The 27082-nt window shown below is 45.3% G+C and overlaps 2 protein-coding genes across 4 annotated transcripts in view; one reads left to right on the forward strand and one right to left on the reverse strand.

The window, feature by feature from the left end:
• rab6a (RAB6A, member RAS oncogene family) overlaps positions 1–7050 on the reverse strand; it is a 108615-nt gene extending 101565 nt beyond the window's left edge. Inside the window, exon 1 of one of the 2 annotated variants that reach the window (XM_072477135.1) lies at positions 6710–7050. In XM_072477135.1, the coding sequence (XP_072333236.1) occupies positions 6710–6779 (70 nt within the window). In that variant the 5' untranslated portion in view covers positions 6780–7050. The remainder of the gene's footprint in view (positions 1–6709) is intronic. The other variant, XM_072477134.1, reaches the window with a different exon arrangement.
• Positions 7051–7105: 55 nt separating this feature from the next.
• Positions 7106–27082, forward strand: part of mrpl48 (mitochondrial ribosomal protein L48) — a 155166-nt gene continuing 135189 nt past the window's right edge. The window contains exon 1 of one of the 2 annotated variants that reach the window (XM_072477133.1): positions 7106–7416. In XM_072477133.1, the coding sequence (XP_072333234.1) occupies positions 7365–7416 (52 nt within the window). In that variant the 5' untranslated portion in view covers positions 7106–7364. The remainder of the gene's footprint in view (positions 7417–27082) is intronic. The other variant, XM_072477132.1, reaches the window with a different exon arrangement.

Genomic DNA, 27082 nt, shown 5'->3' on the forward strand with positions numbered 1-27082 from the left:
CTATCACTGAATCAACCCATTCATTGTGTTCTGCATTCTCCATGTTGACCATGTCCTTATTTTTGTAAATCAGGCAAATTTTGGACCCCAAGAAAATGATATTCTACCAATTCAAGAAACATTAATTTACCCTTATTCTCTCATCATTTATCCATCTTATCTCTTTGCCTAAATGGTATTAACAAGTCTCCTAAGTGACACCTCGAGTCCAGAGATACCAAATCTATAGAACTCTATGTCAATACATTTGTTTATTTCCTTGAAGGATTCAACTGAAATTAGTCAAGGAAGACAAATCCATGTTAACTGCACTTATTTATTTCAGAACTTTTTTTTTTTTTAAATGTATGTAGTGTTGACAGTTTACAGTTTTTAGCTGTTTTATCACTAAGCGGCACTAAATCATCTCATATGTTTAACCTTTTTTTGGAACAAAGAGGTAGCATTCACTACACTCCAACCCTTTGGAGGAATTTCCAAGTTTGATTAATCTCAAAATAAGATCAAGGATCTGGGATTCCTCTATCCCTAAATAAGCAAAGAGAAACAACTAGTGATGGATACTAATGTCCTAGTAAATTGACAGTTAATGAATGACAAAAGACAATAGTAGCAAAGACCAAGCCCTTGGGAGATCCAAACACACTTTAGCAAAGTGGTGGCCGTGGCATTGTGCTATTGTCACTGGACTAGTAATCCAGAGACCTAGAGTACTTTGGGGTCCCAGGTTCAAGATGATGAAATTTGAATTCAATAAAAACCTGGAATTAAAGTCCAGTGATGACCATGAAACCATTGTCTATTGGCGTAAAAACTTATCTGGTTCACTAATGTCCTTTAGGAAAGGAAATCTGTCATCCTTACCTGATCTGGCCTATACGTGACTCCAGACCCACAGCAATGTGGTTGACTCGTAACTGCCCCTCAAGTGCAATTAGGGATGGGCAATAAATGCTGGCACAGCCTGCAACAACCACGTCCCATGAACGAATAAAAAAAACATTATTAAATCGATGAGAAATACTATTTTAGTATGACACTAAAATGACCCAAGTACTAAACAATATCCCAAGCAGCTGAAATATGCACACCTATGATTTATCCCATTGTGAAAGCAAGTCTGAAAATAGCTTTTTGAACATGTCAGAAAAATCATCCAATAAAATCTGAAACAAAAATAGATAATACTGGAAATGCACTAAGTAGGTCAGCATCTGCAAAGACAGGCTTGTATTTTGGATGCAATACCTTTTTTCAGAACTATCACTCCATTGTGAAACTGTTTATCCACAGATCGCCCAAGAGACTGTTAAAGTGACCAGTATCAAGGTCCTGACTAATAAAGTGCCAAGCTAGTTTCGGACAGCCAGGTCTCTGATTTATTCTTTGCAACCTTCAGTACCTGTTTCTACAAAGAGACAACTGAAAGCTTCAGACAAGCCCAAATCTTGCCAATTTTCAAAACACTCAATTAAAATTTAAAAGGGTTCAGAAATAACCAATGGTGCTACTGGGTTGATTTTAGCAGGACTGAACATGCGATTGCTGCAGTAAAATCACATATTTGAAATTACAGCTTTGAATAACAGCAGATCACAGTTCTAACATTTCAAGATGGCCTTGTGTCCAAAAATAGAAATCATTTTAAATTTATGCACACAAAGGTGCTTGACTTTATCCTAGAAACACAATTTAAAAAATAGTGACAACAGCTCCAACCAGGTTCAGATTAAATGATGAAATTATAGTTAAATTCCAGTATTAATCAATACTGATTGAAGATATTGCTCATAAGAAAATGTTTTTCATTTATTCAGGTTAATAGGAAAGAAAGCTTCATCAAGAAATATCTTTCTGCAAGTGTAAGCCTTGCTGCAAAGCTTAAGAAATAACATTAATTTAAGTTATTGGAGTGATCACTGTAATTTAGCTTGGTCATGTACTTGACCAAACAAGGACCATGAAGATATTGCCCAACAGAAAATGATTTCCATTCAGCAGGTTTCCGTAGAATCCGTACAGTGCAGAAGGTGGCAGTTCAGCCCATCGAGTCTGCACCGACCCTCTGAAAGGTCACCCTACCAAATAGGAAAGAAAGCTTCACCAAGAAATATCTTTCTGCAGCACAGTAGCACAAGTGTATAGCACTGTGGCTTCACAGCGCCAGCGTCCCAGGTTCAATTCCCTGCTTGGTCACTGTGTTTGCCTAGTCTGCACATTCTCCCCGTGTCAGCGTGGGTTTCCTCTGGGTGCTCCGGTTTCCTCCCACAGTCCAAAGATGTGCAGGTTAGGTGGATTGGCCATGATAAATTGCTCTTAGTGGCCAAAAAGGTTAGGAGAGGTTATTGGGATAGGGTGGAAGTGAGGGCTTAAGTGGGTCGGTGCAGACTCGATGGGCCAAATGGCCTCCTTCCGCACTGTATGATCTATGCCTTTTCACAAAAGTTAAGAAACCAACATTAATTTAAGTTATAGGAGAAATCACTAATTTAGCTTGATCATGTACTTGACCAAACAAGGATCACTTTTTTTGTTGTATGCTTTTTTTCTTCAAGTTTGTCATATGTACAAATATGCAAACTCACTACATACTTTGATTATGTAGTCTTTCAGGAAGAGTACATTAAAAGATTGTCTAGAATTGCAGCCTTTACCAGAAAACAAATTGGATTGTATTTTATTTATTGTCACGTGTACCAAGGTTCAGTGAAAAGTATTTTCTTGCGAACAGCTCAACAGATCATTAAGTACATGAAAGAAAAGGAAATAAAAGAAAATATATAATAGGGCAACACAAGGCAACTACATAAACACTGGCATCAGGTGAAGCATACAGGGGTATAGTGTTAATGAGGTCAGTCCATAAGAGGGTCGTTTAGGAGTCTGGTAACAGCGGGGAAGTTGTTATTGTGTCTGTTCGTGCGTGTTCCCAAACTTTTGTATCTCCTGCCCAATGTAAGAAGTTGGAAGAGTGCGTAAGCCGGGTGGGAGGGGTCTTTGATTATGCTGCCCACTTTCCCTGGCAGCAGGAGGTGTAGATGGAGTCAATGGATGGGAGGCAGGTTCTTGTGATGGACTGGGCTGTATTCACAACTCTCTTTCTTGCGGTCTTGGGACAAGCAGTTGCCATAGGAGGCTGTGTTGCAGCCAGATAGGATGCTTTCTATAATGCAGCTGTAAAGGTTGGTAAGAGTTAATGTGGGCATGTTGAATTTCCTTAGTTTCCTGAGGAGGTATGGCCGCTGTTGTGCTTTTTTGGTGGTAGCGCCGACGTGGGTGGGGCAGGACAGATTTTTGGAGCTGTGTACCCCTTGAAATTTGAAACTGCTAACCATCTCCACCTTGGCCGCATTGATGAAATGAAAATGAAAATCGCTTGTCACAAGTAGGCTTCAATGAAGTTACTGTGAAAAGCCCCTAGTTGCAACATTCCGGCGCCTGTTCGGGGAGACTGTTACGGGAATTGAACTGTGCTGCTGGCCTGCCTTGATCTGCTTTCAAAGCCAGCAATTTAGCCCGGTGCTAAACAGCCCCTGCTGAGGCCTGTTGGTGCTTTAGGGACAGAAACAGATGGTTCTTGACTTATGGAATTGACAAAGCAAAGGGGTCCTGCTTATTTATGGTTCTTTTAATTGGGGTTGCTCTTTTGTTCATCTGTAAGTCAGTCAGTTACAGTTATGATTTCTGCTCGTGATGTGGCTTTGTGTTTCGGAACGTTTGTTGTGCAAGTTCAGGTGAAACAATTGGTTTGGGTTAGGTGCTCCACCATGCTTGCTGTTTGGAGGACCACACCATAGCCAATGCAGTCACCAGTGTCCAGGCAATTCAATCCTACTGACGTACACTTTATTTATTGGTTGATTGATGCCATTTATATCTTCTGGACTGAGAGTTTTGAAAGGACTGCTTTTACACGCTACGAAGCAACAGACAACTAAATCCTAAATCAGCTGCCTCATATGTGAAAATTCATTTAAACTTTACAAGCATCTCTTGGGGCTCCATGGTACAGACACGTGACCCATAGCATCAGAAGCTTGGAAACATTGAGTCTGCACTATAGCACAGTAGGGAGTTGTCTTTTCCTGCAGCTAGAACCAAGTTATGTGCTGCACAGAACCCTCGTTCAAGTTAATTCTGCAGTTTCTCATAACGCATCAGATAGAGAAATGACATTTACTGAACTTGTGTGGGACATCGTGCAGTTTTCTCTCTAATTATGAACTTTGGAAATGGTGTTTGGTTGTATGGTTACTTTCTCTTGAAAAAACAATAGACTTATCATGCACAAAATGGCTTCAGTATAAAAATGCATAAATTTTTTATTGGGTCACCGAAACATGTAGAGCTATTACAATTTGAGATTGGATGCAAGAAATGATTATGCTGTGTCAACCTGCTCTATGGCAAGAGCATTTCTGATATTTCATGGTGTATGTATGGTAACCAAAAGAATAAAAACAGTAAATTTAATCACCACATATCAAGAGAAGCTCCCATCAGATGAATACGCCAGCTCAAGATAATCTGACAAATGGTTGAGGTAGATAGGCCCTGACTACCTGTCTGGTTCTCCCCCTTTGCCTTCACAAATGATTTTACAATCTATGTGGAGTGTAAAATTTGGGGAAATATTATAGTAGTAAACTTGGAATTCAAATGCTATTTGTCCAAAATGGAAAATTAACCAATTGTCTGGAACTCTGGATATTTTGTACAGCACAATGAAAATATTACTGTTAGTTATTGTAATTAACTTGACTAAACAGGGTTATTTCCAAAAATTGGCCAGACAAGCTGCACAATTTTACAAAGCACTCATGTGCTCAATAGGAACCTACTTCAAAAGAAAGGCTAAAATCATCTTCTCATTGATATGAAACTCTTCAGTAATAATATTCAAAATCGAGGACACAAAATGTTGTGGTTAGTTTTAGTGTCTAGAAACAATAAAATATCGACCTGCGCTAGTAGCTAGTAGCTTCTGTGCTATGAACGATGGAGACTGGCTCACCACGCCCAGATTCCAATCCTCTGGGTTCTTTTTAATCAAAGTAACGAGTGAGCGTTAGGCGTTCAGTATTGTTCTTCCAGAAGCCTTTAATGCTGCTATAACACATTTTCAACACCTTAATAGTAAACATTTTACACTGGGATTGCTTCGCACCACGACAAAAAAAATCCATTAAAAAACACTTCCGAGGGTAATATACAACGATTTCATACCTAGGCGTTCATGAAAATTGTACTAAACAATTGCCGGAGGTGATTAAGGGAAAAGGCTATGCCTTAATTGTCCAAAATAGTTCTTACTCAACTTCGTCTGGCGGCAACAAATGTCTGCATCGCTAACACTTAAAACCTAGGACACCGTTTCATCAAAATTAAAACGTGGCGATCTCTACTCCCAAATCAATAAGCCAATTCCATCCCGTAATCATCTTAATCGAAATCAAATCCTATTTTAATATATTATTTAACGAGCAGCAAATCATATTTCGCAATCAGATATTTTGAGGCTTCATATCAAACGCAATATTTACTTCCTCGTTAATCTGTCTATTTAATATGGGGTTCCTTTTGCTGCATAATCGAGATTCGCAATAATGATGTGCCCTCACAGTGTAAGCTTTGGCTGTTTTGTGCGCTGATAAAATGCAGATTATCTGTGCCGAATCCGACTGAGGCAAATTTCAATTAAATTACAGAATTCAAGGTTTGTGGGAATCAATCGGTTTAATATAATTTACAAGGGAATTATGGGATCACTCACTCAGACACAATAAAAAAAAAATCAAGGTGCGGTTGTTTGGATCTCAAGATAATACCACACTAGTTACTAGGCCAGATCTCAAATTAACTATCATTCCGGTTTAGCTCTGGAAGATCCACACAAAAAATCGCCTCCAAGTGCATTTCACCCTCCAGAGCAGAATCGGTGGCACAAAGATGTTACCAAAGCCCAGCTCTTGATTTCGGACAATTACGATTGAGTCAATTAACCATTTAAATGAAAAACGCCCTGACGGTGCAAACAGGATTAGTCAATAGTAAAATTGGTGCACTCAGCAACACACAGCATTGAAATGCGGATGGATCCGTGTGGGCTCCCACACTGATAAGAAGGCAAGTTAATTAAAGATTTGCGTAGCAGCCGCCACATTGACATCCATGGGATTGGAAGTAGTGACATGGATTTTTTAAAAACTTAAGCGGATAAAATTGGGCAAGTGCATCGAATAAATGCACCACCGTGCAAGTGAAAGGGACAGGAGGTGCAAGAACGTAAAGAAAATGAATGGTCTGAAAATATCCAAGGGGTGGGGGAGAACAGAACTGGTGACATAAATAAAAATTACAACTTAGGCGGATAAAATTTGGCAAGTGCATTGAATAAAAACACAATTGCGCAAGAGAAAAGTGCACAAACGCAAAAAAAAAAGGTGTTTCTTTAAAAATGCAGGTTTTGGGGGTGTTCGGTTTTGCAATCAAACCTGGGGGGGGGGGGGGGGGGGTGTCGACAGCGTATTTGTTTAAAATAGGCACTTGTTTTTATTTTCTTGTGCAGTGAAGTCTCCCCCCATCCCAGGGCCTCAGGAGGTCGAAGGTGTGTCCAGGGCGGGTGGGCGGGGGGGGGACATTCTGGAGGTGCAGCCGAATGGAGGCAGACGGACAATTCGAAGGCACCGGAAAGCCGGCGCTAACTCACCGCTCTGCTCGCCCAGGAAAACCAGCTTGAATTTCCTCAGCGGATTCCCGAAATCGCCTCCCGAAGTCATGGCGCGGAAGAGAAATTATTTAAAACGTGGAAGGTTTTTTAAAAATCTTTTTCTCTCTCCCCTCCTCACGAGCGCCGCCGGAATGGACTGTTTTAAAATCTATTACCGTTATTGGACTAACTCGGAAACGGTTCGACCGGCTATCGATATATATATATATATATATTGTTAACGATCCACCAGGCACCGTCGCTCACAGAGCAACACAGCACAATATATTTTAATTTTTTTTTTGCTAGTCTCTCCACGGTTTACTATACTCAACCGACAACCGAAGCTTGATGACCGGAAAAGACTTCCTGTTCCCGTGGAGAGGAGGAGGGGGAGGGGCGCCGCGGATTCCGATTGACAGCCCAACTGACCAATGGACGGACAAGGAACCTGAGGGACAGGGCGGCGTCCTGACGTCTCCCGCCCAATGGGCAGCCGGGGTGGGGCGGGACCGACGCACGCATTCCTGTTTGGATGATCGGCGAGTGACCTGCGCACAGGCGCAGTGCCACGTTACCATCCCAGCCATGGGGTGATGTCACCTGTCACTCAAGGAGGGGGCGGCTGGGATTCTTTGCCCTGTTCTTTGGAGTGATGATGGGTGGCTGGATGTTGCAGCACTTCAAGAATGCAAGAAGTATTATGGGTAAGGCAGATGAATTTAATGCAAGAAGTATTACGGGTAAGGCAGATGAACTTAGAGCTTGGATTAGTACTTGGAACTATGATATTGTTGCCATTACAGAGACCTGGTTGAGGGAAGGGCAGGATTGGCAGCTAAACGTTCCAGGATTTAGATGTTTCAGGCGGGATAGAGGGGGATGTAAAAGGGGAGGCGGAGTTGCGCTACTGGTTCGGGAGAATATCACAGCTGTACTGCGAGAGGACACCTCAGAGGGCAGTGAGGCTATATGGGTAGAACCTATATGGGTAGAGATCAGGAATAAGAAGGGTGCAGTCACAATGTTGGGGGTTTACTACAGGCCTCCCAACAGCCAGCGGGAGATAGAGGAGCAGATAGGTAGACAGATTTTGGAAAAGAGTAAAAACAACAGGGTTGTGGTGATGGGAGACTTCAACTTCCCCAATATTGACTGGGACTCACTTAGTGCCAGGGGCTTAGACGGGGCGGAGTATGTAAGGAGCATCCAGGAGGGCTTCTTAAAACAATATGTAGACAGTCCAACTAGGGAAGGGGCGGTACTGGACCTGGTATTGGGGAATGAGCCCGGCCAGGTGGTAGATGTTTCAGTAGGGGAGCATTTCGGTAACAGTGACCACAATTCAGTAAGTTTTAAAGTACTGGTGGACAAGGATAAGAGTGGTCCTAGGATGAATGTGCTAAATTGGGGGAAGGCTAATTATAACAATATTAGGCGGGAACTGAAGAACATAGATTGGGGGCGGATGTTTGAGGGCAAATCAACATCTGACATGTGGGAGGCTTTCAAGTGGCAGTTGAAAGGGATTCAGGACCGGCATGTTCCTGTGAGGAAGAAGGATAAATACGGCAATTTTCGGGAACCTTGGATGACGAGAGATATTGTAGGCCTCGTCAAAAAGAAAAAGGAGGCATTTATCAGGGCTAAAAGGCTGGGAACAGACGAATCCTGCGTGGAATATAAGGAAAGTAGGAAGGAACTTAAGCAAGGAGTCAGGAGGGCTAGAAGGGGTCACGAAAAGTCATTGGCAAATAGGGTTAAGGAAAATCCCAAGGCTTTTTACACATACATAAAAAGCAAAAGGGTAGCCAGGGAAAGGGTTGGCCCACTGAAGGATAGGCAAGGGAATCTATGTGTGGAGCCATAGGAAATGGGCGAGGTACTAAATGAATACTTTGCATCAGTATTCACCAAAGAGAAGGAATTGGTAGATGTTGAGTCTGGAGAAGGGTGTGTAGATAGCCTGGGTCACATTGATTTCCAAAAAGAAGAGGTGTTGGGTGTCTTAAAAAATATTACGGTAGATAAGTCCCCAGGGCCTGATGGGATCTACCCCAGAATACTGAAGGAGGCTGGAGAGGAAATTGCTGAGGCCTTGACGGAAATCTTTGGATCCTCGCTGTCTTCGGGGGATGTCCCGGAGGACTGGAGAATAGCCAATGTTGTTCCCCTGTTTAAGAAGGGTAGCAAGGATAATCCCGGGAACTACAGGCCGGTGAGCCTTACTTCAGTGGTAGGGAAATTACTGGAGAGAATTCTTCGAGACAGGATCTACTCCCATTTGGAAGCAAATGGACGTATTAGTGAGAGGCAGCACGGTTTTGTGAAGGGGAGGTCGTGTCTCACTAACTTGATAGAGTTTTTCGAGGAGGTCACTAAGATGATTGATGCAGGTAGGGCAGTGGATGTTGTCTATATGGACTTCAGTAAGGCATTTGACAAGGTCCCTCATGGTAGACTAGTACAAAAGGTGAAGTCACACGGGATCAGGGGTGAGCTGGCAAGGTGGATACAGAACTGGCTAGGCCATAGAAGGCAGAGAGTAGCAATGGAAGGATGCTTTTCTAATTGGAGGGCTGTGACCAGTGGTGTTCCACAGGGATCAGTGCTGGGGCCTTTGCTCTTTGTAATATATATAAATGATTTGGAGGAAAATGTAACTGGTCTGATTAGTAAGTTTGCAGCCGACACAAAGGTTGGTGGAATTGCGGATAGCGATGAGGACTGTCGGAGGATACAGCAGGATTTAGATTGTTTGGAGACTTGGGCGGAGAGATGGCAGATGGAGTTTAATCCGGACAAATGTGAGGTAATGCATTTTGGAAGGTCTAATGCAGGTAGGGAATATACGGTGAATGGTAGAACCCTCAAGAGTATTGAAAGTCAAAGAGATCTAGGAGTACAGGTCCACAGGTCACTGAAAGGGGCAACACAGGTGGAGAAGGTAGTCAAGAAGGCATACGGCATGCTTGCCTTCATTGGCCGGGGCATTGAGTATAAGAATTGGCAAGTCATGTTGCAGCTGTATAGAACCTTAGTTAGGCCACACTTGGAGTATAGTGTTCAATTCTGGTCGCCACACTACCAGAAGGATGTGGAGGCTTTAGAGAGGGTGCAGAAGAGATTTACCAGAATGTTGCCTGGTATAGAGGGCATTAGCTATGAGGAGCGGTTGAATAAACTCGGTTTGTTCTCACTGGAACGAAGGAGGTTGAGGGGAGACCTGATAGAGGTCTACAAAATTATGAGGGGCATAGACAGAGTGGATAGTCAGAGGCTTTTCCCCAGGGTAGAGGGGTCAATTACTAGGGGGCATAGGTTTAAGGTGAGAGGGGCAAGGTTTAGAGTAGATGTACGAGGCAAGTTTTTTACGCAGAGGGTAGTGGGTGCCTGGAACTCGCTACCGGAGGAGGTGGTGGAAGCAGGGACGATAGTGACATTTAAGGGGCAGCTTGACAAATACATGAATAGGATGGGAATAGAGGGATACGGACCCAGGAAGTGTAGAAGATTGTAGTTTAGTCGGGCAGCATGGTCGGCACGGGCTTGGAGGGCCGGAGGGCCTGTTCCTGTGCTGTACATTTCTTTGTTCTTTGTTCTTGTTCGCCTGATATTTTCTTCTTGGATTTCGTCCCTCCCCACCTTTTGCATCTCGTCATTCATTCTGCCTTTGTTTCGAAGTTAACAGAGGGAACAGTCCTGAAATCCATCCATTAATTTTGATTCAAATCCACTAAAGATGCATGAATGCACAAGTTGAGCAAAGTGGGAATGTATAGAAGGAACAAAATGAAAATAAGAGCCCAGAGGGAATGTGTCCTATTGGTGGGTCGGTTCAGATAATACATTTTATATCTGAGAAAGACACCAACACATATACGGTTACAGCACAGAAGGAGCCCCATCTTGTCTGTGCCAGCTCTCTGCAAAAAGTAATTCAGGGACAACACTGTGGTGCAGTGGTTAGCACTGCTGCCTCACGGCACTGAGGTTTCAGGTTCGATCCCAGCCCTGGGTCACTGTCCCTGTGGAGTTTGCACATTCTCCCTGTGTTTGCATGGGTTTTGCCCAACAACACAAAGATGTGCAGTGTAGGTGGATTGGCCACGCTAAGTTGCTCCTTAATTGGAAAAAATGAATTGGGTACTCTAAATTTATTTTTTATTTTTTAAGTAATTCAGTTAGTCCCACTGCCCTGTCACCCTGCAAATTTTTTCTCTTCAGATAATTATCCAATTTCCATTTGAAACCACGATTGACTCTGCCTCCACCACACTCAAGCAGTGCATTCCAGATCCTAACCACTGGCTGCTTAAAAAAGCTTTTCCTGTATGTTGTCATTGGTTCTTTTGCAATCACCTTAAATTGGTGTCTTCTGATTCTAGTCCAACAATGGGAACAGTATTGCCCTATCTATAAAAGCAGATTACTACAAATACTAGAAATCTGAAGTGAAAAGAACAGAATGCTGGAAATAGTGAGGTCTGGCAACATTTGTAGAGAGAAACAAAGTTAACTTTTCAGGTCTGTGACCTTTCCTCAAAATACCATCTACTCTCTAGACCAAAAATTGCTGGATTAACATCACTACAGATACAGGCTGTAACACAAGCCACTGAGGTTACTGAATGACAGTGTGAAGGAGCTGGATCAACATCAATGGAAATAATCATGGGGTACTGGATGAAAGTTCCTGGAACTGACTGTATCTCAGCTGTTTAACTCTCAGTTGGATTGAAGTGCACACAACCACTAACAAGATAGCTTCATTTTTGTTTTTGAGATTGTTTTGAGATCTTTTAACTCATTAGATAATCTTTCTCCGCACATTGTCCTACTTTCGCTTGGGTTTTCTGAGCCATTTGAGTTATTTTCCTTCACAGAGCAGTAGATTATCAGGGAGGGTAGATGCAAAATAATTGGCAGAAGAACTGCAGAAAAATTGAGGCGAAATCTTTTCACTCAGAAGGAGGTGGGGGTCTGAAACTCATTGCCTGAGAGGCAGTAGAGGCAGAAACCCTCAACATATTGAAGTACCATGAGCTAAATTCTCCCAAAATGAGACCATGTCCCCCACGCCGGCGTAAAAACGGCGGAGTTTTACTCCAGAAATTCCTTACAAAACGTTTGACAAATTCAATGCCCTGCAGGGGACTAGCAAGAATCTCAAGTGAATCTCGCAGCTTTTGCTGCGGATATGGGCCCCGCACTTCCGGTTCGGAGTCCGCACATGCGCATGGGCAGCGGCCTCCAGGGGCTGCGCCGAGCTCCATGGCGGACTCAGACCGTGGAGCCACACAGAGAAAAGAGCCCCCCCCCCCCCCGATCGGCCACGCATCCGAGCCTGAAACTACGCAGATTTAATACCCGGCGACTTCCGGTGGCAGCTATGGAGGAGTAAGTCGCACATTTGGTGGCTCTCGATACGGTCGGACTTTTGGACCTTTTTCCCTGACTTTTTTGTACTTTTGAGTGCTGGATCTGAGGCATAGGCACTCGGGTACTGACTCCAGACATAGGTGTATGGAATTAAGAAGCAGAAAGAATCGCAAACAGCTGAAGAAGTGGGCAAACAAGGGCAGTGTAGAAGCTGCTGCTGAGGACAATATGGCCGATGTCCGGACCCCGGTGCAGACAGCCCAGCCAACAACGGAGCATCTGTTGAAGGTCATCCAAGAGGGCTTTACCGCATTGAAGCGGGACAGTTTAGACCCGATTCAGAAATCTATCGAGCGCCTGGAGCATAGGCTGGATGCCCAGGATCGGACGATCCAGAAGCTGGAAAAGGTGCTGGAGGAGCAGGAGGATAACCAAACGGTGGTGGAGGCGGAGATGGAGAGGCTGAAGGATCAACAAAAAAGGCTCCTGGAAAAGATGGAGGACCTGGAAAATAGGTCTCGTCGGCAGAATTTGAGAATCGTTGGCCTCCCGGAGGGGGCTGAGGGAGAGGATGCCACAGCGTATGTGGCGGGCATGTTCCAGAAGTTGTTGGGAGATGATGTCTTCACTCGCCCAGTGGAGGTGGACAGGGCGCTGGCGAGGCAGCCGCGAGCGCGCCCCCCCCCCCCCCCCCCCCGAATGATGGTCGTCCGGTTTCAAAGGTTCCTGGACAAGGAGTGGGTGCTACAGTGCGCCAAGCGCATGCGGAGCTGCCATTGGATTAACAGTGTCTTGCACATCTACCAGGACCTGAGCGTGGAGGTGGCCAGAAGAAGGGCAGGCTACAGGCAAGTCACAGAGATTCTGTTTAAGAAGCAGGTGAAGTTTGGGCTGCTGTACCCGGCGCGCCTGGGGTCACACACGAGAGATGGCACCATTACTTTGAGGAGCTCGAGGATGCGATGGACTTCGCCAAGAGAGGGGGGCTGGTGCCGAACTCAGGACTTTTTGGACTTCTGTTAAAAAGACACTGAGCGATGTTTACACATTTCTCTGGTGCTATGTTCTTTTCCTTATTCCTGGTTTTTCTTTTTCTCTCCTGTATTTGAGTTTTTGTTGGAAAAAGAAGGTAGTTAAGGTAGATGGTGCTGGGTGCTTTTTATGTTCGGATTGGGGTGGTTATTACTTATTCTGTTTTATTCGATTTGCACTAGCATTGGGGTTTTCTTTGTTTCTTGTTTTGTTTGTTTCTTTTCAGAGCAATTGCTCGAGATGGCTGGTTTGAGGAAATGGTGTAGATGGGCGGGGGGGGATGGGTCAGAGGGAACAATAGGTGGGAGACTTGTTGGCGCCGGAGTCAAACAAAGAACAAAGAAATGTACAGCACAGGAACAGGCCCTTCGGCCCTCCAAGCCCGTGCCGACCATGCTGCCCGACTAAACTACAATCTTCTACACTTCCTGTGTCCGTATCCCTCTATTCCCATCCTATTCATGTATTTGTCAAGATGCCCCTTAAATGTCACTATCGTCCCTGCTTCCACCACCTCCTCCGGTAGCGAGTTCCAGGCACCCACTACCCTCTGCGTAAAAAACTTGCCTCGTACATCTACTCTAAATCTTGCCCCTCTCACCTTAAACCTATGCCCCCTAGTAATTGACCCCTCTACCCCGGGGAAAAGCCTCTGACTATCCACTCTGTCTATGCCCCTCATAATTTTGTAGACCTCTATCAGGTCGCCCCTCAACCTCCTTCGTTCCAGTGAGAACAAACCGAGTTTATTCAACCGCTCCTCATAGCTAATGCCCTCTATACCAGGCAACATTCTGGTAAATCTCTTCTGCACCCTCTCTAAAGCCTCCACATCCTTCTGGTAGTGTGGCGACCAGAATTGAACACTATACTCCAAGTGTGGCATAACTAAGGTTCTATACAGCTGCAACATGACCTGCCAATTCTTATACTCAATGCCCCGGCCAATGAAGGCAAGCATGCCGTATGCCTTCTTGACTACCTTCTCCACCTGTGTTGCCCCTTTCAGTGATCTGTGGACCTATACTCCTAGATCTCTTTGACTTTCAATACTCTTGAGGGTTCTACCATTCACTGTATATTCCCTACCTGCATTAGACCGTCCAAAATGCATTACCTCACATTTGTCCGGATTAAACTCCATCTGCCATCTCTCCGCCCAAGTCTCCAAACAATCTAAATCCTGCTGTATCCTCTGACAGTCCTCATCACTATCCGCAATTCCACCAACCTTTGTGTCGTCTGCAAACTTACTAATCAGACCAATTACATTTTCCTCCAAATCATTTATATATACTACAAACAGCAAAGGTCCCAGCACTGATCCCTGCGGAACACCACTGGTCACAGCCCTCCAATTAGAAAAGCACCCTTCCATTGCTACTCTCTGCCTTCTATGACCTAGCCAGTTCTGTATCCACCATGCCAGCTCACCCCTGATCCCGTGTGACTTCACCTTTTGTACTAGTCTACCATGAGGGACCTTGTCAAAGGCCTTACTGAAGTCCATATAGACAACATCCACCGCCCTACCTGCATCAATCATCTTAGTGACCTCCTCGAAAAACTCTATCAAGCTAGTGAGACACGACCTCCCCTTCACAAAACCATGCTGCCTCTCACTAATACGCCCATTTGCTTCCAAATGGGAGTAGATCCTGTCTCGAAGAATTCTCTCCAGTAATTTCCCTACCACTGAAGTAAGGCTCACCGGCCTGTAGTTCCCTGGATTATCCTTGCTACCCTTCTTAAACAGAGGAACAACATTGGCTATTCTCCAGTCCTCCGGGACATCACCTGAAGACAGTGAGGATCCAAAGATTTCTGTCAAGGCCTCAGCAATTTCCTCTCCAGCCTCCTTCAGTATTCTGGGGTAGATCCCATCAGGCCCTGGGACTTATCTACCTTAATATTTTTTAAGACACCCAACACCTCGTCTTTTTGGATCTCAATGTGACCCAGGTTATCTACACACCCTTCTCCAGACTCAACATCTACCAATTTCTTCTCTTTGGTGAATACTGATGCAAAGTATTCATTTAGTACCTCGCCCATTTCCTCTGGCTCCACACATAGATTCCCTTGCCTATCCTTCAGTGGGCCAACTCTTTCCCTATCTACCCTCTTGCTTTTTATGTACGTGTAAAAAGCCTTGGGATTTTCCTTAACCCTATTTGCCAATGACTTTGTGACCCCCTTCTAGCCCTCCTGACTCCTTGCTTAAGTTCCTTCCTACTTTCCTAATATTCCACACAGGCTTCGTCTGTTCCCAGCCTTTTAGCCCTGACAAATGCCTCCTTTTTCTTTTTGACGAGGCCTACAATATCTCTCGTTATCCAAGGTTCCCGAAAATTGCCGTACTTATACTTCTTCCTCACAGGAACATGCCGGTCCTGAATTCCTTTCAACTGACACTTGAAAGCCTCCCACATGTCAGATGTTGATTTGCCCTCAAACATCCGCCCCCAATCTAGGTTCTTCAGTTCCCGCCTAATATTGTTATAATTAGCCTTCCCCCAATTTAGCACATTCATCCTAGGACCACTCTTATCCTTGTCCACCAGCACTTTAAAACTTACTGAATTTTGGTCACTGTTCCCGAAATGCTCCCCTATTGAAACATCTACCACCTGGCCGGGCTCATTCCCCAATACCAGGCCCAGTACCGCCCCTTCCCTAGTTGGACTGTCTACATATTGTTTTAAGAAGCCCTCCTGGATGCTCCTTACAAACTCCGCCCCGTCTAAGCCCCTGGCACTAAGTGAGTCCCAGTCAATATTGGGGAAGTGGAAGTCTCCCATCACCACAACCCTGTTGTTTTTACTCTTTTCCAAAATCTGTCTACCTATCTGCTCCTCTATCTCCCGCTGGCTGTTGGTAGGCCTGTAGTATACCCCCAACATTGTGACTGCACCCTTCTTATTCCTGATCTCTACCCATATAGCCTCACTGCCCTCTGAGGTGTCCTCCCGCAGTACAGTAGCGCAACTCCGCCTCCCCTTTTACATCCCCCTCTATCCCGCCTGAAACATCTAAATCCTGGAACGTTTAGCTGCCAATCCTGCCCTTCCCTCAACCAGGTCTCTGTAATGGCAACAACATCATAGTTACAAGTACTAATCCAAGCTCGAAGTTCATCTGCCTTACCCGTAATACTTCTTGCATTAAAACATATGCACTTCAGGCCACCAGACCCTCTGTGTTCAGCAACTTCTCCCTGTCTGCTCTGCCTCAGAGTCCCACTGTCCCTATTCCCTAGTTCTCCCTCAATGCTCTCACCTTCTGACCTATTGCTCCCGTGCCCACCCCCCTGCCATACTAGTTTAAACCCTCCCATGTGACACTAGCAAATCTCACGGCCAGGATATTTATGCCTCTCCAAATTAGATGCAACCCGTCCTTCTTATATAGGTCACACCTGCCCCGGAAGTGCTCCCAGTGGTCCAGATAATGGAAACCCTCGCTCCTACACCAGCTGTTTAGCCACGTGTTTAGCTGCCCTATCTTCCTATTTCTAGCCTCACTGGTACGTGGCACAGGGAGTAATCCCGAGATTACAACCCTAGAGGTCCTGTCTTTTAACTTTCTGCCTAGCTCCCTGAACTCCTGCTGCAGGACCTCATGCCCCTTCCTGCCTATGTCGTTAGTACTAATATGTACAACGACCTCTGCCTGTTTGCCCTCCCCCTTCAGGATGCCTTCTACCCGTTTGGAGACATCCTGGACCCTGGCACCAGGGAGGCAACATACCATCCTGGAGTCTCTTTCATGTCCACAGAAGCGCCTATCTGTGCTCCTGACTATAGAGTCCCCTATTACTATTGCTCTTCTGCGCTTTGACCCTCCCTTCTGAACATCAGAGCCAGCCGTGGTGCCACTGCTCTGGCTGCTGCTGTTTTCCCCTGATTGGATACTGTCGGGGCAGATAGCCTAAGGGGTATACCTGTTCGAGAGGAGGACAATCACATGGGATTCCTGCACTGACTGCCTGCCCTTTCTGGTGGTCACCCATTTCTCTGCCTGCACCTTGGGTGTGACCACATTCATATAACTGCAATCTATGACGCTTTCCGCCACCTGCATGCTCCTAAGTGCATCCAATTGCTGCTCCAACCGAACCATGCGGTCTGTGAGGAGCTCCAGTTGGGTGCACTTTCTGCAGATGAAGCCATCCGGGACGCTGGAAGCCTCCCGGACCTGCCACATCTCACAGTCAGAGCACAGCACCCCTCTAACTGACATTGCGTCAATTAATTAAAACTTAAAACACTTTTTTAAAAAAAATTTATATATATTTTTTTTAAAGTTACTGTTAACTATCTGTTTCCTAGATTTCTAATATAAATGCGAAAGCTAAATATAGTACTCTCCGATCTCTGGCTTAGATACCCCTCTAAATTATAATTAAGTAATTAAGTTTAATTAGTTACCAATGCTTAATTTTTTTAAATTTAGTGTAGATTCCCAACCAGCCACTCAGGTCACAGCTTTTCTGTGATGTCACTTCAGTTTCCCCCGACACACACAATTTGAAAAAGGTATAAAAGTAAAAATGAGTAAAAATCACTTACTTACCTTCTGAGTGTCTTAGATGTTCTCAGGTTCTCTCCCTGACAGAGACTGCTCCTCCTCCTCCGAACGGCTCCCGAAGCTAGGCCGCGATCTTTATAAATCTCCGCTCTGACTCGCAGCTCCTGCACTTTTTAAATCGAGAGTCACCAGGCTAGCTGGGTGAGCTGGTCTACGGAAGCCAGGTGGGGGTGTGTGTATTTAGTTAGTTTATGGTGGGGGGGTGGGGGCACGGTGCCCCTCAACCAGGCTGATCACCTGGATAGTCAGAGGGTTAAAAGAGCCGGTAAAGAGGGCACGTGTGTTCACGCACCTGAGGGCGCTGAAGGCGGACGTAATAATGCTTCAGGAGAGCCACCTGAAAGTGGCGGACCAGGTCAGATTAAGGAAGGGCTGGATTATCCAGGTCTTCCACTCGGGTCTGGACACTAAAACCAGGGGGGTTGCGATCTTGGTCAACAAATGGGTGCAATTTGAGGTGGGCAGCACAATCTCGGATGGGGGAGGCAGATTTATCATGGTGAGTGGGAAGCTTGAGGGGATGAGGGTAGTCTTGGTCAATGTATATGCCCCAAATTGAGATGATGTGGAGTTTATTAAGAGACTGCTGGGGAAGGTACCTGACCTGGACTTGCACAGGCTGATTATGGGAGGAGATTTTAACACTGTCCTTGACCCCGGCCTAGACCGGTCGTGTTCAAGAACGGGTAAGATGCAGGCAATGGCAAAAGAGCTGAGGGGGTTTATGGAGCAAATGGGGGGGTTTGATCCATGGAGGGCTAGTCGGCCGATGGGGAGGGAGTTTTCGTTCGATTCACATGTCCATAAGGTGTATTCCCGAATTGACTTTTTCATCATGAGCAGGGATTTGCTAGCGGGGGTGACAGACGTAGAATATTCGGCAATCGCTATTTCGGACCATGTCCCGCACTGGGTGGATCTGCTGGTCTGCAAGGAAAGTTTTCAGTGCCATCAATGGAGGTTAGAGGGCGGTTTGTTGACGGACGAGGCGGTGTGTGAGAGGGTGAGGAAATGTAAACAAAACTATCTGCAGGTCAATGACACAGGGGATGTCTCAGCTGCAGTGCTTTGGGAGGCCCTGAAGGTAGTGGTGAGAGGGGAGCTGATTTTGATTAGTGCACATAGGGACAGGACGGACAGGGCAGAAATGGACCGACTGGTAAGGGAGATCTTACAGACAGACAGGAGATATGCGGAGACCCCGGGGCAGAGCTATTAAGGGAACGACGAAGGTTACAGATTGAGTTTGGGGTATTGTCCACAGGTAAGGTTGTGGAGCAGCTTAGGAAGGCGAGAGGTTTTTAATGAGGCAAGAGACAGACTGACGATGTCACAGGCCACCATCTCCCTGATATTGAAATGGGACAAAGACCCAGAGGCATGTGAGTCCTATAGGCCGATCTCTCTGCTCAACGTAGATGCTAAAATACTGGCCGAGCTCTTGGCGGCTAGGATTGAGGACTACGTGCCAGACGTCATTATGGAAGATCAAACCGGGTTCATCAAGGGCAGGCAGCTGGTGGCCAACCTAAGAAGGCTGCTGAATGTGATCATGATGCCCCCGAAGAGTAGGGAGGTAGAGGTAGTTGTGGCAATGGATGCCGAGAAGGCTTTCGACTGGGTCAAGTGGGACTATCTATGGGAGGTGCTGGGACGATTTGGGTTCGGGGAGGGCTTTATCGACTGGGTCAGACTGTTGTACCAGGTTCCGGAGGCGAGTGTGATGATGAATAGGACGACATCTGACTATTTCAGACTGTACCGTGGGACAAGGCAGGGATGTCCCCTCTCCCCACTGCTGTTTGCGTTGGCAATAGAGCTGCTGGCAATTGCCCTGAGAGCTTCTAGGGGTTGGAAGGGGCTGGTATGGGGGGGGGGGGGGGGGTAGAACACAGAGTTTCATTGTATGCCGACGACATACTCTTATACATCACGGACCTAGTGGCTGGGATGGATGAAATCATGGGGATCCTGAAGGAATTTGGCCGGTTCTCGCAGTACAAACTGAACATGGCAAAGAGTGAGTTGTTTGTAGTCCAAGCGAGGGGCCAGGAGGGTAGGTTGAGGGGGCTGCCATTCAGGCTAGTAGGGGACATCTTTAGATACTTAGGTATACAGGTGGCGCAGGACTGAGGCCGCCTGCACAAGTTGAACTTATCTCGGTTGGTGGAGCAAATGAGGGCTGAGTTCCGGAAGTGGGATGTGCTCCCACTGACACTAACAGGGAGAGTGCAGACGGTTAAAATGTCGATCCTCCCTAGATTCCTGTTCGTCTTCCAGTGTCTCCCCATTTTCATTCCGCGGTCTTTTTTCAAGAAGGTCAATAAATGATTATGGGATTTGTGTGGGCGGGGAAGTCCCCACGGGTGTGGAGATTGATGCTGGAGAGGAACCGAGGGGAAAGGGGGGCTGGCGCTGCCAAACTTTAGTAACTACTACTGGGCGGCCAACATAGCTATGATAAGGAAGTGGATGGGGTTGCGGGGTCGGTTTGGGGACGAATGGAGGCCGCTTCGTGCAGGGGCACCAGTTTGGCAGCCCTGGTCACGGCGCCCCTGCCGCTCCCGCCGGCACGGTACTCCACCAGCCCTATAGAGGTGGCGACTTTGCGGATCTGGGGCCGATGGAGAAGGCACGTGGGGGGAGTGGGAGCATCCGTTTGGTCCCCAATTTGCGACAATCACCGGATTGCCCCGGGGAATATGGACGGTGGGTGCCGAGCATGGCGGAGGGCTGGGATTGAGAGGATGGGGGATTTGTTCTTGGAAGGGAGCTTCCCGAGCATGAGGGCGTTAGAGGAGAAATTTGGGCTGGCGTGAGGGAATGAGTTCAGGTACTTGCAGGTGTGGGACCTTCTACGCAGGCAGATTCCATCCTTCCCACGCCTGCCTACTTAGGGGGATCCAGGACAGGGTAGTGTCCAGTGGATGGGTGGGGGAGTGGAGGGTCTCGGATATATATAAGGAACTTATGGGAGCAGAGGAGACACAGACTGAGGAGCTGAAGCTTAAGTGGGAAGAGGAGCTCGGGGGTGAGGTGGAAGAGGGCTTATGGGCAGAGGCATTGAGTAGGGTAAACGCGACCGCAACATGCGCCAGGCTCAGCCTGATTCAATTCAAGATTGTCCACCGGGCCCACATGACAGTGGCCCGGATGATCAAATTTTTCGGATCGGAGGACAGGTGCGCCAGATGTTCGGGAGGGCCGGAGAACTATGTCCACATGTTTTGGGCATGCCCAAAACTCAGGGGGTACTGGCAGGGATTCGTGGACGTTATGTCCCGGGTACTGAAAACAGGGGTGGTGATGAGTCCAGAGGTGGCTATTTTTGGGGTTTCGGAGGATCCGGGAGTCCAGGAGGAAAGAGAGGCTGACGTTTTGGCCTTTGCTTCCCTGGTAGCCCGGTGACAAATTCTGCTGGCATGGAGGGACTCAAAACCTCCAAAGTCGGAGGCCTGGCTATCGGATGTGGCGAGCTTTCTAGGTCTGGAGAAAATTAAGTTCGCTTTGAGAGGGTCACTGTCAGGGTTCGCCCGGAGGTGGCAACCATTTATCGACTTCTTCACGGAAAATTAATCGTCAGCGGGGGGGGGGGGGGGGGGGGGTGGTGGTTAGGGTAACGTAGATTAGAGGGGTAGTTAGGCTGGTCCTTGGCGGAGGGGAGCTGGTTGTCTTGCACTAGAATGATTGTTTTTTGCACACTGTGTTGTTTATTGTGCCAAAATGTCTTAATAAAATTGTTTCACAAAAAAAAAGATTTTATCCCCGGCCGCCTATAACGCCCCCCGCCCCCGACCAGGGTGGCCACCAACAGACTTTAATGGGTTTAGGTGTAAATTTGGATGTTTCCATGGAAAAATAAAAGAGTTATTCCAAAATTATATTAAAAGAACAATTATGCTTGGGTCACTGTCTGTGTGGAGTTTGCACATTCTTCCCTTGTCTGCGTGGGTCTCACCCCACAATCCAAATGATGTGAAGGGTAGGTGGATTGGCCAAGCTAAATTGCCCCTTGTGAAAAAAAAGACCAATTATGTTACCTGGTTACATAAATTGTCTAAGACACATAAGACAGAGAGAAAATACCTCAGAAGAGAAAAGATAAGAACATAAGAAATAGAGCAGGAGTAGACCATTCAGCCCCTCAAGACTGCTCCACCATTCAATATGACTATGGCTGACCATCTGCCTCTACTCCACTTTCCCATTTGCTCTCTTACTTCCCTTCGAGACCAAAAATCTATCGATCTCAGTCTTGAATGTACCCATTGATGGACCATCCACAACCTCCTAGGATAGGCAATTACAAAGATTCACAACTTGTTGAATGAAGATAATTCTCATCTGCCAAATGATCAACCCCTTAACCCGAGGCTGCGCCCCCATGTTCTAGATCCCCTAAGCTGCACAGTATGAAATTTCCCACATACGCCACACACAAGCCGGAACCTTACCATGCATGCACGGCTGTGCAAAAAAATTTAAAGGTCCAGTGCATTTAAACAGATTATATTTAATGCAGGGAACTGTTGAACTTTGGGAGAATCAACATGGAGACACACTACAATCTAAATCACTAAACAAATTTAAGGAGGAGATTGATAAGTTTTTTTATTAGTATCAGGATGAACGATTATGAGGAGCGGGCAGGAAGGTGGAGATGAGATCAGTCATTATCATATCGAATGGTGGAGTAGGCTCAAGGGGCTGAATTGCGTACTCCTACTCCTAGTTCTTATCTTATGATATTATTTTAAGAGGGTTCAAAAGCAGAGGATTTATACTTGCAAACCTTTGAAGGTGGCAGGGCAGTTTTAGAAGGTGGTTAAGAAAAAAATGAGGACAGGCAGCATGGTGGGGTAGTGGTTAGCATTGCTGCCTCACGGCACCGAGGACCGGGGTTCGATCCCGGCCCCGGGTCACTGTCCGTATGGAGTTTGCACATTCTCCCCGTGTCTACGTGGGTCTCATCTTCACAACCCAAAAAGATGCACAGGGTAGGTGGATTGGCCATGCTAAATTGTCCCTTAATTGGAAAAGAATAATTGGACACTCTAAATTTATTAGAATTATTATTTTTTAATTGGTTACTTATTAGGGGCATTGAATACAAAAACAAGGAAATCATGCTCAACCTTTATAAATCACTGGTTAGGTCTCACCTATAATATTCTGGGTATCACATTACTTTAGGAAGGATGTCCATGCTTTGAAGGAGACTATAGCAGAGATTTACCAGAGATTTAACAGGGATGAGGGACTTCCAATACTTGAGAGAGATGGGAGAAACTGCATTGCTTTCCTCATAGCAGTGGAGATTGGGCAGCACTATGTCACAGTGGCTAGCACTGCTGCCTCACAGCACCGGGGACAGGGGTTCAATTCCAACCTTGGATCACTGCCTGTGTGGGATTTGCACATTTTCCCTGTGTCTGCGTGGGTGCTCTGGTTTCCTCCCACAGTCCAAGGACGTGCCGGTTTGGTGGATTCGTCATGCTAAATTGCCCCTTAGTGTCAAAGCGTTAGAGAGATTACGGGAATAGGGCAGGAGAGTGTGCCTAGGTAGCAGGCTCTTCTAGAGAGTCGGTGTAGGCTCAATGGACCAAATCATTTCCTTCTGTACTGTCAGGATTCTATGATTTATTATATGGTAAAGGAGAGGCCAAATAGAGGTCTTCAAGTTTATGAGGGGCTTTGATTGAGCAAGTCAGGAAAAGCTGTTTCCTTTGGCAAGTGGGTTAATAATCTGGCGACAAATACATTTAAAATAATTGGCAAAAGAACAAGGAGGAAGGAAGATAAATTACTTTACACAAAGGGCTGTTAAGATCTAGAATGTTTGAACTGATGGCCTGGTGGAATCAGATCCAATCGGGCCTTTCAGAAGGCAATTGGACATGTCCATGAAGAGGAGTAATTTGTGGGGTTATGTGGGACTAGATTGGACAGCTCTTTCAGAATGCTGGAAGAGACACAATGGGCCTCCTTCTGTGCTGTAAGATTCTATGATTCTATGAAATCATTCATTATTCTTCTGTATTCCGAGGCTTTCAGGCTTGGTATATGTAATCTGCCGTGATATCAATGACTCAATGTAAATAATCTAACCTTTAGAATCTTGGCAACATTCTGGTGAATATGCACCAGAATATATTTCCTTTATAATGTGACATGTCCGGTACTGTCCACAAATGTGATCTAACCAGGGCTTTGTACAGCTGTGGTAAAACTTCCTCCTCTTAGAAAGTCCAACATTCCACTTTTAATTCAACTTTGTAGCTGATTACCACCTTTTTGTGATCTGTGTTCCTGGACGCCAGTATATTGTTGAATTGCCTTTGACGTCCGCTGTTCCTAGCTTTTCACCATTTAAAAGTACTCAGATCTATTTTGTCTCTCAGGATCTCCCAATCAAACCCCATGAAATGTGCCTGCAACAGTTTTACCTACTCACTTAATAGACCAATGGCCCTTTATAATTTGCAGAACACAGGAAAGCAGAAACAAAGGTCTATTAACGGGCAAACAAAAAAAAATAAAGGAGCAAATAACAAATGCAAGAAGTATCTGTAATATGATAAATGGACTTGTGGAATCTTAGAAACTGAAGGGGCTAACATAATAGGCATAAGTACAATATACAGGCTTTAGAAATAAATAATTGTATTTATAAAGTGCCTTTCTCCTCCTCAAGGTGTCCCAAGCTTCTTCACAGCAAACTAATTGACTTGCTTTGTCGATAAAAATATCAGCCAATTTGAGCAAAGTAAGGCCCAAGAAACAAATTCGACAAACCACCAGTTAACCTGTTTAGTGGTACTGTTTAAGAGATGAATTTTGTTCATGCCAACTCTTCAAATAGTGTCAAGGTATGTTTTGCATCTACATTTCCTTCCCAAAAATATACTTTATTCATAAAACTTATGAAAACATATTACAAAACATTTCAACCTGAAAATTACAGGAAGGGCAAGAAAATTCAACATGTAGCCTTACCGCATGTTCTACTCTGAGGTGCCTCAATGCAATTCTAATACTCATGTTTACAATATACATTCCATGTCACGCATACAGCCGGAGCACAAAATATTTCAAATTAAAGATTACAGAAAGTGCAATAAAATTCAACTTGTCTCCTTACAGCATGTTCCACTCTGAGGTGCCTCAATGCAAATTCAATACTCTTGATAGTAACAATGAAAATTTCTTGTCAGACATATGGTCAATGTGTTCTGCACAGTTTCTACCCCCTTAGTGCATTGTGGCTGAGAGGCCATAGGTGCAGGGATCTTTCTCCATTGCACTTCTATGGTGGCTGTCCCAAGCTTCAGTGCATCCCTCAGCATGTATTTCTGGTTCTTGGAGTGTGCCAGTCTACATCACTCGATCAAGGCCAACTCTTTGACCAGCAGACCAGCAAGTTTCTGGCATACCAAAGAGCATCTTTTACTAGGTCCATGGTCCTCCATGCCACAGTTGATGTTTATCTTGGAGTGCATCCCTGGGAACAGCCGTTCGGGCATAGAGTCCTGCATGGCAGAGATGTTCGGGATGAACCTCGAGAAAAACCACTGCGTTTCTTTCCAGACCTTTTCTGTAAAGGCACATTCCAGAAGGAAGTGGACAACAGGCTGTTTCCCACCACTGCCACTTTGAGGGCAGTGTGCGCAGGGGGCACGAATGAGTAATATGATGGAGGGCATTTCCCACTACCAGCGTAGCTACTTCTTGGTGTCTATCCGCATAGGCAGGCATGGATGGCCTTGCTTTAAAATCTCATTCAAATGCAGCATCTAGAGCAGCACTCCCTCGAGACTGCACTAAAAGATCAAACTAGATGTATTCCAGTTCTAAAAAGCGGGTTGGAACAAAAACATTCATGGCTCAGGTAAGAGTGCAACCATTGAACAAACTGAGACCGTAATATGCAGGAGAAGCAGATATAAAAGGAAAGGTGTTGTTTTTCTTTATGCCTATGCAAAGTGTATTGAGGTTTTACTGAGGTTCTACTGTATTGTGCTATATAGATTCAAGCGGTCGTCGATATTGCAATAGAAATTTCTCTAATATCAATGATACTGGGAAGATAAAGGAAGGTGACACAATGGTACAGAATAAGCTTTCCTTCAAGCTACTCTGGCTCAAAACACTTAATTCATAGGGAAAAAAGATAACTAGGGATTTGATGGACCAGAACTTCAAAAGTAAAAAAAGGTCAAGATTCTCTACAAAGGGATGAGGGATCCATGTGGAACCCACAGAAAAAAAATCATAGTAATAGGGATTTTGAACCAGCTAATATATATTGAGAATCCCCAAGCGGTCTAGAAACTGAGCTAGTAAATGTAATGCATGGCTTCTTTCTGACCCAATGTATCAGACATGCTATGAGAGGCAACTCACATTTCAATTTGATAATGGTAAGTGACCCAGATTCTGGGAATGGAATTAGTGCCTCTCTTGGCAACTGTGAGTAGAACATGATTAAATGTGACAACATCCGGGACAAACCAATAGCACAAACCTATGCCCAAATGCACAGCTTTAAAAGGACCGAACTTCGAGAAAATGAGGGAAATTTTTAAACAAGCTAATTGAGGGACAATGTGCAAGAACACTTCATTTGAGAGCAAATTTTTTTTTTAAACCGCAAGTTAAATAAATGCATACCCAAACAAATAAGTTTGGAGCACAAAAGAGATTCTGCCAATATGAGGTTAAATAAATGATCAGAACTGTACAGTGCATGTCTGGATGTCTGGATAAGGATAAGGCAAAAATCTGAGAAGAACACTTGAACCGCCGAGAAATGGAAATAAAAAAGGCCAGCGGAGGAACAAAGAGGGACTCAGAAGTGAGCAAAAATAAAGGTGAGATATTTCTCCAGCATTATAATAGTAAGACAGCCAAAAGAGAAAGAAATGAGATCCCAAGAATGCAACTAGTTTAAAAGGAAGAAGTCTTACTTCACCAGGTTAAAGTCTAACAGGTTTATTTGGAATCATTAGCTTTCGGAGAGTAGCTCCTTCATCAGGTGAATGAAGAGGTAGGTTACACAAACACAGCAGATGTAGACAAAGCCAATGATGCAAGATGATACTTTGAATGCGAGTCTTTGCATGTAATTAAGTCTTTCAGGTCCAGACAGGTCCAGGCTCCGAAAGCTTGTGATTCCAAATAAACCTGGTGTTATAAGACTTCTTACTGTGCCCACCCCATTCCAACGCCAGCATCTCCACATCATAGTTTAAAAGTGACAATGAACTCCCTATTTCTTTCAATCCATCCAGGTCCACAACCCCACAAGATCGCTGTTTTCCTCTAATTCTGATCTCTTGAGCATCCTAATTTTAATTGCTGCACCATTGC

Source organism: Scyliorhinus torazame, chromosome 15 (assembly GCF_047496885.1).
Source record: "Scyliorhinus torazame isolate Kashiwa2021f chromosome 15, sScyTor2.1, whole genome shotgun sequence".
NCBI classification, from domain to species: domain Eukaryota; kingdom Metazoa; phylum Chordata; class Chondrichthyes; order Carcharhiniformes; family Scyliorhinidae; genus Scyliorhinus; species Scyliorhinus torazame.